The 12,590-nt window shown below is 38.9% G+C and overlaps 1 protein-coding gene across 2 annotated transcripts in view; it reads right to left on the reverse strand.

Annotated features, from left to right (window-relative positions):
• stac3 (SH3 and cysteine rich domain 3) overlaps window positions 1-11,144 on the reverse strand; it is a 29,672-nt gene extending 18,528 nt beyond the window's left edge. The window contains exons 1-6 of one of the 2 annotated variants that reach the window (XM_017467388.3): window positions 10,912-11,144; window positions 10,362-10,428; window positions 8,748-8,838; window positions 7,837-7,993; window positions 6,465-6,562; window positions 6,287-6,347 (exon numbers count right to left, since the gene is read on the reverse strand). In XM_017467388.3, coding sequence (XP_017322877.1) covers window positions 6,287-6,347; window positions 6,465-6,562; window positions 7,837-7,993; window positions 8,748-8,838; window positions 10,362-10,378 — 424 coding nt within the window. In that variant the 5' untranslated portion in view covers window positions 10,379-10,428; window positions 10,912-11,144. The remainder of the gene's footprint in view (window positions 1-6,286; window positions 6,348-6,464; window positions 6,563-7,836; window positions 7,994-8,747; window positions 8,839-10,361; window positions 10,429-10,911) is intronic. The other variant, XM_017467389.3, reaches the window with a different exon arrangement.
• Window positions 11,145-12,590: the final 1,446 nt, after the last annotated feature.

A 12,590-nucleotide genomic window follows, 5' to 3' on the forward strand; every position in this document is an offset into this window, starting at 1 on the left:
CCACTGTTTGGCAGAGAATGGCTTTGATATCACCTATCGCCAGGTGCTGTCCTGATGTTTTTTCCTCAAACTGTGTAATCCATTTCTGCCCCCCTTCACACATGTTGGGTAATCGTTGGATCAGGCCCGTTAGGTCCATGAAACTCCAGGGTGCATAATGTAGGGCTTTTCCTTTAACCATGAGGGGCATCATCTGAGTAAGGCTGGGCTCCGACTGGGAGCGGGCATGCGCCAAGCACGCTGTGACACCAGGTTCGAATCTCACTGGGGGCCTCAGGCTTTCCCTGTTCCGTAGTGTTCTAGCTCCTCTAAGCTTCAAATCCTCCAAGTCCTCATCCTCACTGACGTCTTGTTCAACTTTTCCTTCGTTGTCTGTTTCAGTCCCCTCGCTCTCAGTCCCCACTTGTTCGTCCAGTTCCATGTCTGAACTTACTTGCTTCTTCTTCTGCTGGTGATATATTAGGACTTTTGAGGCCTTACTCAGGCTTTTCACATGTTTTCCTGCTGACTGGTTCAGTGCTCTTCTCGACCTCTGTGATTTTGACTCTCCCAAACGCGGCTTGTGCGCATACTTATTCTTCATAGCAGTCGCCATTTGGAACGCTTGACCTGCGAGATTTTTCAATTCATCCATTTTACCCACGCCGTATGATATCCCGTCCTCTAGCCGTCGAATCCTGCCCTCCAATTCCTTATCCTCCTCGACAGCATATGGGGAGAGCACCACATCCCCCTCTATACGGACCACCCGCCCCACATTGTCTCTCGGCTCACTTTTTCCTCCTCCTTTGGTATGTGGAGCCCCTCGTGCTCCATTTCCACCCTCGTGCCCTCTCTCGCTCCGACGACCTTCTTGATTGCCCCTGGTCCCATGCCCCTCCTGCTCCTGTATTTCCTCCAGTTCCTTGTCTTTTTGCTTGTGCACCATCGGCCGTGACCCTGGCCTCGGGGTGCTAGTGCTGGGGGGAATCTCCCTGTGCTCCGGCCACCCCGGAGTGCGGGTCCAGTTTTTCATATACTCCTGTAGTTCCCTGTCCCTCTCCTTGTTGCCTACCTGTGGGAGGTCCAGCCGTGGGCTTTCGCTCTCAACCGGGGTTCTATCCTCGTATTCGGCAGCTCCTTCTTCCATTTTGATAGGTTCTCCATCCTCCCGCATGCGATGCCTCATTGTTTGGTATCCGGTGAATGTTCCCTGTATGTCCACCTCAGTTTCCTTCCATTCATCTTCTCTGTCTTCCAGGTCTTGCATCATGTAGAGCCCGGCGGGTGGGGCACTTCCGACAGGTCTCACTGGAGGGCGGTACTGAGGATTATATGAGGGCGGGGCCTCGGCCAATTCCTCCTGAATGGCTTCTTTTATCTTTTTTCCTAGGCTTGCTTCCCTTTCTTCTTTCTTCCGTATCACCGCCTCTGCTCGTTCTCTCTGCCGCCTATCCTTCTCCTTCTCTTCTTTCCCTGCCTCCACAAACCAGTCCACTATCTTCTCTGTCTTCACACATTTCTCCCTCACTCTCAAGCCTTTTTTCTGTTCATTCCATACAGCTAATCTCTCTTTCATTATCTGGCATAGCTGTTCATCAAAAGTACCTTCCTCGGGCCATTTCCACTCACCACTAGTCTTCTCACTCCATTTTTTACAATAATGCCTAATGTCCTTCTCATCTGTACAGTGTTTGCTTATCACCCTCTCTATCGGGCTCATCTTTTTCTTACATTCAGCCATAACTCTGGTCGTGTCTCACACCTCTCAGCCCTTAGAGTCGGTCGTACACACCCCCTAAATCCACTAAGTTATGCCTCACAGCCAAATGTTTTCCTCCTACCTTGTCCTGTTGTTCCCGCCTGCTTAGCCTATCTCGTACCGATTTATGCCCGCTTTTCCCTTCCGTCGGTACTTGGCCCAGCCAGCCTCCCTAGGGACTCACATACACTCAGAGTACATACATTCAATTTACTTATGATGATTAATTAATTAAGTTAAATGATTCAATTACTCTTATAAGTTTTAAGTTTAACTTTAGGTAATTCACACAGCCCCACACAACAGACAATTCTTACATGTTTACAATATTCTTAGACATAATATTTACCTATTCAACATTACCCAATTTTGGGTAATTAAACAAAAATTAAATTGTATTATTATTTGTCATTTAACTGAACAACACCTTCATAATTTATGGAATATAAATGAAAAGGTCCCAATGGACTGACTCCCTGATTTCTCAACAATTTTGTTATATATTACTGGTCTGGAAGTTCTTATTCACCCAATGGGCAGTCTGACAGATGCCTAAAATATTTTTTAAAAAATGTTTTTTTTGTTTTTTTTTTGTTTACAATTCTTGCATGCTCCTCCAATTTTTAAAACAGCAGTTATTGATACCAATAAAGTTATAATACACACAGTCACACCCGACTCACAGAAAGTCCATATCAGATTCAAAACATTAAAACAAATTTAAAAACAAAAATCTCACACTGTTCTATATTAGTCAGCTCAATCTGAAGTGTGCACACACACACATTTTTCTTCTTTTCCTTTTTTCCTTTCCACACAGAAGACAGGCCTGCTTGCCCAGATAAAAACAGATAGGGACACACACATACACCCCTTTCTATCAACAACATCGGCGCGCTCACATACACATTGTGTCACACACTCTCTTACACATATTTAGTTATTACATACACACCATTGTGGTCTCAGAATATAAAGCGCCTTCACACCAGCTCCGTATGTATGAAGCTTACAGTCACATAAATTAAATACAACTTTTTCAAAAAAATTATTATTATTCTCCTTTTTTTTTTCCCCTTTTTCTTTTTCCCTAAATCTTATCCAACTTATCCAACACACATACCTCTTTATGTATGGAGCTCTTGTTCAGAGCACTAATAAATACTTTTTCCCTGTCTCCAAAACTTACACGCTCTCACACCACACTCATATTATAAGCACATATATTTTAAGCACACACATTTGTTAGTACATGTTCCATTCATACACCGGGCATGCTGTATTGCACGACCCGGACCTGGGCCCAGGATTTATTCCCCTCTCTATCCAGCCCTGGAATCTAATCTATCTATCTTTTATCTAATCCTTTTCCAGCGGTATTAGGGGTCCCCACCAATGCAGCCGCCACTAGACTGCTAGTCTAGTCTAGTAGCCGGTATCTGGGGTCTGAGGCATCATTTTCCACCTGCTTTCTATCCCAGCCCTGGAGTATTTCTCTATTTCTCTACTCTTTTTTCTACCTTTTTTCCCTTCCTCCAGCGGTATTGCAGGACTTTCACTCACACAACACATATACCATATCCTTACACAGTCTTATGAACCTTATACAATTACAATAAGTACAATCTTCTACAATCTACACTTCTCTTACCTCTTCTCACTCACTCAAGGTTCTTTTGGAGACCCACTTAGTCTTTCTTCCCACCCCGGGGCTTCTCAGTCGTAGCAACAGACCACTAAAACAGAGCTTTGAAATAACAGGCATCTGCAATGCCTTTTCCTATATGGCCTGTCTGTTGCTTAGAGAGCGAAGTCCCACGGGAGAGATTCCAGACATATAGATCTTAGCCCAGTCCCATCTGGGGTGCCAAATGTTGGCTCGAATTTAGCCTATTACCCAAAAACATTTAAAATTCTACTTAGAAGCCAATACTCACATCTACCTCTGAGACCAGTTGGAGATAGAAAAAATACACCAGCCGTGAGTGAGAAGAAGCAAGGGTCCAGCTTTATTGTTCCATTCCACCACACGAGATCCACACCGATGAGAATTCTCAAAAGTGATCCCCCTACCCTGAGCTTAAGCTCCAGTATTTATACTGTATTTACACACTAGATAACCCATAGGTTTCCAGAAAAGGCCTATTTCACTTACCCATAGAATTGAAACCAGGGGTTTTAATTTACACATAAAATCAGAACCCAGGCATTTCCAACAACCCAGGAAACAAAAACCCAGAGTTTCTAGTTACCTAGGTGGTCAGAAACCAGGATTCTCATTTACCCAGGGGGTCAGAAACCAGGATTCTCATTTACCTAGGTGGTCAGAAACCAGGAATCTCAATTCCCTAGGTAAAAAAAATGACGTAGACAAGACGACTAAACAACCGGGAAGGACCTTGGTCTTATCGTTATCTCGAGGGGGGGGGGGGGGGGGGGCAGTTTGACCCAGCCACCCTTATAACTGGCTCTCTTCATGGTTCTCTAAAAATTATGACTTTCCTTGCGAGACGACAATCTTCACCACCTGAACCATGAGTAAGTTATATTTTCCTTTTTTTCCTGTATTTCTCGTTTATAATTAATTTTCATATTTGCACTATATTTCTTAGTTTATATATATTTATACTACTTGAAAAGCGGTTTACTGTACTTCCAACTTCTTAATATCATTACAGTTCTACTGTCCTGCATATCCTACTATTCTGTTTTTTTATAGAGTTTCTCTATTACTATAAGATATTATTAAAGTTATTCATGTGTGTGTATGAGGAAGAGAGAGTGTGTGTGTGTATGTATGTTGTGTCTACTTGCCCGCCCTTGACTGTACAAGTGTGTGTGTGTGTGTGTGTGTGTGTGTGTGTGTGTGTGTGTGTGTGTGTGTGTGTGTGTGTTTAGCACTCCTCAGCTCGTACACTTCTTTTTGACTTTTTTTTGACTATTACTGCTCTTAAATTGCTCGTAATTCCAATCTGTCAATGTCCGCCTAATCCCGCTTCTATGTGTCTAGGTGCCCGTTTTTTCCTTCTTCTCCCTTATGTTTATTTTATGACATTTTTTATCCACAACATATGACAGCCAAAAAGTTTAATTTTGCTCTTGTCTGACCAGACTACACTCTCCCAGTATTTCACAGGCTTGTCCAAATTAGCTGTAGCAAATTTTAACCAAGCTTTGACATGCCTTTTCTTTAGTAAAGGAGTCTTTAGTAAAGGATGAGCGTGCATAGAGGACATGCTAAAGTGCATTGCCTATTGTTTTCTCTGTGACAATGGTACCTGATGCCTCCAAGTGTTTCTGGAGCTCTTCCCAAGTGGTCCTTGGCTTTTGGGCTACTCTTCTGACCATGCTCCTGTCCATGGCTGGTTGATGACGGAGTGATGTTGCCTACACTTACGGATAATGGCCCCAATATTGCTTACTGGAAGATTCAGAAGTTTTGAAATACATCTGTATCTGATTTTATCAATATGTTTTGCAACAATAAGGTTCTGAAGGTCTTGGGAGAGCTCTTTGCTTTTACCCATCATGAGATGTTTCTTGTCTGACACTTTGGTAACAAAAAGCCTTTTTATAGACCATCAATTTACTAACCCAGCTGATATTAATTTGCACAGATAGAAGGTATAATTACTTTCTAACTACTTACAGTTTTCAGCTGGTTCCTTGTCTTACCTTGCCCTGGAGAACTGCTTTTTCTTAGCGTGTTCAATACTTATTTTCTGTGTCATTCCCCTTTATTGCACATAGCTTTATTTATGGACTTTAATGTTGTGAATTCTTTATATTTGCAGATTTCTTCTTTATATTTGCAGATTTTCACCAGATGTCTGTCTGGTGAAAATCTCATGTGAATAACCTGACTGGAAATATATTTACTGAAAAAAATGTTGACGAGCTCTATACTTATTTCCCCCACTGTATATGGCAAAAAGTATGTGGATGTCTGAGTACTAAATATCCCATTCCAAAACCATGGACAGTAATATGGAGTTGTTCCCTCTTTGCTGCTATAATAGCCTCCTCTCTTTTGAAAAGGCTTTCCAGTAGATTTTGGAGTGTGGCTGTGGAGATTTGTGCTCCACAAGTTCAGCCACAAGAGCACAGGAAGTTGGGCACTGATGTTCAGCAAGTAGGCCTTGTGCAAGGTTGGTGTTCCCATTAATCCCAAAGGTTTTCCCAAAATCAGGGCTCTGTGCAGACCACTCTAGTTCTTCCACTCCAACCTTGATAAGCCATGTCTTCATTGACCTCACATCGTGTACGGGGGTATTGTCATACAGGAACAGGTTTGGGCCTCTTATAGTGAAGGTAAATCTTAAAGCTACAGCATACAACGAGATCATATACAATTATGTGCTTTTAAGTTTGTGTAAAAAGTTTGAGGAAGACCCTTATTTAGGTGTTATGGTTAGGTGTCCACATACATTTGGCAATATAAGTGAGGTAAAGCCTGAATGCGTTAATGAATTGAACCTGTTTAGACATCATTGCCCTAATACATTTAAACGACACCATAGATAGTTTTAATAATGTGATACTCACCAGGGTTATTTATCTCCTGATCATACAACGGGGAGCTGTATGCTCGCCTGAAACCTGGGGGCTAAAATAAATAAAGCATTCAAATGTCCAACTTTCAATGTTGTGTAATGGCCATCATGCTACAGTATCGGGCACAGAGATCTGAATGAATTTGTCATATTGATGAATGATATCTCACTATTTTGCCAAAGCATCTCTGGAACTCCACATAGGATTGACATGCATGATGAATATTGGTCTTGCAGTTCTTGCAGCGCAGGGCGAATTTGTTATTGACTGAGAAGAAAAGAGATAGAGGGATTAGAGTGGTTAAAAAAAAGCTAACCATATCCAACCATGTCCGAAGACAAATTTACAGTGTACTGTATTAAGACACTTGAAAATCCTTAATGATGGCTTCTTGGCAGACATATTTGTGGGTTTGTTTGCAGATGAATGTGAAAGCTCAGTCAAACACATGCTGAGCTACATATTGCAGAATGCTGTGAACAACTAATTTTACATTGGAAATAATGATCTTTTTAACCCTCAGAAGCAAAAAAAAAAAAAAAAAAAAAAAAAAAAGGAGACATGAGCTTACCTTTAAAATGTACATTGTAGTGAAGCAGAAATGAGGTGCTGAATCATTAGTGAACTGAATTACAGTATGTGCTAAAAGGTTAATAAGTTATTCCAATGCTACTGACCATTTGTATTACATTCCTAATCACATTTTATAAAATGTGTTGCACAGTATCATCTTTTTAGAAATTATCTCACATTATATGTGAAATTATATCACATTTCAGCCTCTGCCACTAATCATACACATACTTCGCAGTAATATAAGCTTTATACCAGAAGTGGACAACTCTGAGTCTCTGTACTCCAGATACTGATGTCATGAGATGATTTTTGTTTTTTTATTTTTTATTTATTTATTTATTTATTTATTTATTTATTTTTACAGTTATTCAGCTATTGTATGTGTGCCAGGTCTGGATGCTGATTCCTTCACTATATCAAGTTGCTTTAATCTGTTTGTTCTGAGTGCAAAATTAATAGGGTAAATTCCTGTTTTTAGTAATAAATAAAAAAAAAATAATTTAAAAAAAATTTGGGGACTTACTGTCCCTGAATTTAAGCACTGTACACCAATGACTACTCACATAAATGAAAGTAGATAATGGTTTTCAAATGTTTCATAAATAAACTAAACCCAATATTTTTTTTCTATCCATCAACTGTATTTTTTGTTGCCTTGTTGGAACACAATTTTTTGACAGTAAAAAATATTTGGTTTGTGATGTCCCAAATACTTGGCCACATTACATCAAGAGTTCTGCCAGGCTGTGAACAAGTCCAGAGAGGACATATCTGTTCAGAGTGCTCCACCCCAAAAAGACAGACAAAGCTCAAATTTCATATCTGCAAAGATAATTTATTACTTTGGAAGATGACGTGGATTTGTTGATATTGCCACTATTCTACACCACTAGGGGGCCTGAACAAAACAGGCCACTGTACCTCCTTGTATCACTACACAGGAACAATGTGTGCCAAAGACTCACGGACAATCATTCGAGCACAGACATCGCAGAACTTGGGTTTCTTGCAGTAGTGATCCTTAAACTTATGTGGCCTGTCATTCACTTGGACCACAGGCTCAGGAGTCGGGGGAGGGGGAGCCTCTTCTTCCTCTACCTCTTCATCATACACAAAATATACCTGAGAGAGTGAGAAAAGGGGGGGGGGGGGTTTTAATGGTTTAATTATAGATTCTGAGACAACACAGATGTTGGACAGCCTAAAGTTCACCATGAGATTACTCTGGATGGTGCCACATAGAAATCATAAAGATGGCTGTGGATGTTCTCCCTTGGATAAACTTAGGACTAGAATTGCTAAGAACAGTTTGCTTTACAGTCTCCATCATTGAACAGTTAATTACTTCAGTTTGATACTATAGACTTAAAGTTAAAACTATAATAAATTCAGAAATGACTCTGATGCTCATACTCAAGTTCCTGTTAACACAATTAGCACTTTTTATCTCTATAGTATACAGTTATAGAAGAAAACTGATTAAAATCGCATTGTCCAGTGTCATCCAAATGATGATGGGTTACTTTTTGAGTCTGGTTCCTCTCAAGGTTTCTTCCTCATGTTGTCTCAGGGAGTTTTTCGTTTCCACAGTCACCTCTGGTTTGATCATTAGGGATAAATGTATATATTTTAAATTTACAGCTGGATTTCTAGCTGCTTTGTGACAATGTCCATTGTTAAAAGTGCTATATATATATATATATATATATATATACATATATATATATATATATATATATATATATATATATATATATATATATATATATATATATATATATATATATATATATATATATATATATATATATATACATACACGTGTGTGTCTGTGTGTGTGTGTGTGTGTGTGTGTGTGTGTTTAAACAATACATACAATAATACATACAGTGTTGTCATCCTCTTTGACCACATTATCAGGTACTGGTGGGTTATCATGGATATCCAGAGAGTCCTTATCCTCAAGTCTGAAATAAACATAAAGACTATTACTATCGTTATTTTCTGTTAACACGTGCAATGCTATGTTCGATGTAAACCAATCCCCAGTATTGTCACAGTGAAGTCTCAAATAAACTCATTAATATCAGCATAAACAAATGACATTTGCCAAACTTTCTGGTTTGGTTATATGTTGTCTGGGAAATAATGCACTGTGACATCACTCTTGATGGCTCAGACAAATTATATTTCTTTTCACTTTTATGTAATTTCTTTCTACATGTGGCGCCAACATTCTTCCTATTTTTACATAATTTAAATTTAATGACACAAATGACCAGTTAAATACATTTTTATGATTGTGACCATGTTTCATCAAGTTTCCCAAACAAAATATATTTTATAATTGTATACTTGCTATATACACTCACCGCCCACTTTAATAGGAATACGTGTACACATGTTCATTTATGCAGTTATCTAATCAGCGAATCATGTGGCAGCAGCCCAGTTCATAAAATCATGCAGATACAGGTCAAGAGCTTCAGTTAATGTTCACATCAAACATCAGAATGGGGGAAAAGTATCATCTCTGTGACTTTAACTGTAGCATGGATGTTGGTGCCAGATTGGCTGGGTTGATTATTTCAGAAACTACTGATCTACTGGGAATTTAACACAAAACAGTCTCTATAGTTTCCACAGAATGGTGTGAAAAACAAAAAACAATGAGTGAGCGGAAGTCCTGTGGGTGGAAATGCCTTGTTGATGATAAGAGAATTCAGAGGATAATGGCCAGCTTGGTTCAAGCTGCCTGGAAGGATATAGTAACTCATATAATCACCCTTTACAAATTTGGTGAGCAGAAAAGCATCTCAGCATGCACAAAACATCGAACTTTGTAGTGGATGGGGTACAAAAGCAGAAGACCACATCAGGTTCCACTCTTGTCAGCCAAGAACAAGAATTGGAGACTATCATGAGCATAGACTCACAGAAACTGCACAGTTGAAAATCACCTGGTCTTTTTCCAGTCTTCAACTGTCCAGTTACGGTGAGTCTGTACCCATGATATTTGAATTCTTATAGACTCCCTGTCAGCTCAGACCAGTCTGGTCATTGCTATACACTGAAGCCTTCATGGTGGTTTATCATTTTTTCAATAAATTCCGTGTTCCTGGGTGACACAAAACAAGAGTAGACATTCAGAGCTATTCATTGCTTAAACAATGAACAAGGCACACCTGGGCAACAAGAAACACTTGTCACTTGAAAAATGGGTGGGTTCAAACAAAAGGTGCCATGTTCTAAGTTCAACACACCTAGATGTAAATATTAGGAAATGAAAGCTGAAATTCTGATCTATCATCTCATGTTCATCTTTTTATCTCAAACCCAAATGACTTCTGTGTGTAGCAAAAATAATAGACTTGGCCTTGCTGTTCCAATACTTTCAGAGAAGACTGTATGTACAGAAGTTGTTTGTTCAAACAGTGTTTTGGTATGTTTGGTTTATAAAAAAGTAAGAAAGAAAAAAAAGAGTACTTACTGATCATACTGAGCCATGGTGTAGTATTTAATCTTGTATGGACTTTGGTAGTAAGCAGACTCTGTGGCTGTTGTATAATTTGATAACACACACACACACACACACACACACACACACACACACACAATAAAATAATGACAAGAAAGAAATATGCTGCTGTTTTATGTCATATTATCTGTTGATTTTCTTTCTTATGACATCTAACATTCATGCAAATCAACACACACACACACACACACACACACACACACACACACACACACACACACACACACACACACACATACAGACACACACAGACAAAACTCTGCCTCAGCACGGCTAAATTTGAATCTTCTGCCATACAGAGTTGAAGCAGTCAATATAAATTACAATTTGTATTTCAAGCATACATATTCTCTACATAAATAAAAACAAACCTTTCACTAAATGCTTGTCATGGAGTATTTTCAGTGAAGGTTCTGCTATGGCTGTTATAAACAGCCTGATAAAAAAGGCACAAAAAAGGCACACACATACATAGAAACACATAGAAACACACATCACATACCTTCTGGGGAAATAACCAGCTGTCAGATTAAGGTGTTGCTTTTTGAGGGTTTTTTGTTTTTTTAAGTACCACAGCAAGATAATTAAGTCCCTAAAGTCCAGTCCAGTGGTGGTTGTAATACTAAATATCTCCTCTGACTGTATGTGAACTATAAACCAGTTGTTCTAATCGTTAAAATAGACATACAGTATGTTTGTGTGGCTGTATGTCATGTTGAGTGGTTCAGACAGGTGAATGCCTCAGATGGTGGATGACGAAGGGTAATAAGATACTAAGATACTTTCTAACTCTCTCTCTCTCTCTCTCTCTCTCTCTCTCTCACACACACACACACACACACAGAGTGAGAGAGAGAGAGAGAGAGAGAGAGAGAGAGAGAGAGAGAGAGAGAGAGAAAGCGATATTACCTAAACCAAGCTAAATCTGTCAATTCATACAGAGTTTTATAACCCCTTCTAAAATACTTACGAGATAAATTTGACATCTATTTGGCAAACACAAATCTAATCCATGCAGTCCGTACTAGTGTATTTACCCGTAGGCATAGATTTAGGTTGGGATGGTGTAAACCCTACCAGCTTTCATGAAATGTCTCTACCAACATTTTGACTTTTAGTGGAGGTTAAATCAGACAATAGGTTTGTCTCAGTGTAGGCAGTTAGCTAGCTGTCTTAATTAGAATGTGGCTCTTAGCCAGCAACCTCTCAAACTGTTGGAAGGAAGCATTTTGGTGCATTCCCTCATAGAAAATATTCATGTTTGAAGAATATTGTGTTAAAATAACAATTGAGTTTATTAATTCAAAGTTTAGCAACGTTCATACTATATTGAATGAAGTGCCAATGAAGGGTTTTAGTAAGCTTTGGTTGCATTTTAGACTTTCTAAAGCACAGTTTCCTTTTGTTTTCACTATGCTTAACCATTTACATTTTAGAAATACAGAACAGCTTTCTTGACAGCACCAATAGATAATTCAAAATCAAAATCCAAAATGGCAGAGCAGGTATGGTTTAAATTACAATCAGCATCAAACAGACAAATAAGAGGCAAACAGGACTGAACAAGACTCAGCATTTAGAATTGGCAATAGTGTTAATGAAAATTACAGTATGACGAAAAATGTTCATCGACGACCTTTTTTTCCATGACAAAGATTAGATGATGACGAGATGATACCGATGTCATTAATCACTAACTGTGACTATATGAACATGCAATATTGTTGAATAAAAAAGAGTCGATTAAAATGTAGTTTAGAAAAATAATATCTTAACCAAAATCTCTCTTTATTTTCGTCACCAAAAAACAAGGAGATAAATTTTTTTTTTTTTCTAAAGCGAGTTCCACATATATATTCTGTGTGTGGTTGTGCAATGTAGCGCTTTCCTGATTGCCCATAATACCTACAGGTTGCAGTTAATGGGAACGCTCCTCTTTCAGCATGTCCTCACAGGACCAATCAGACCACCTCAGGTAAGTTAACAGAGCCAAAATACAGAAACAGTTACTTTAACAGATGCGAAAATAGAAATTTGTATATGGATAAAGCTAGTGCACATACCTGAAATGATCCAGGTTTCATCTATTTTTAACATCCTTATTCATCTTAATTTATTTTCACTTTCATAGGCTGCTAAGTATTATATCCACAGTTATGTTAACCTGTATGTTTATTACAA

This window comes from Ictalurus punctatus, chromosome 5 (genome assembly GCF_001660625.3).
Source record: "Ictalurus punctatus breed USDA103 chromosome 5, Coco_2.0, whole genome shotgun sequence".
Classification (NCBI taxonomy): domain Eukaryota; kingdom Metazoa; phylum Chordata; class Actinopteri; order Siluriformes; family Ictaluridae; genus Ictalurus; species Ictalurus punctatus.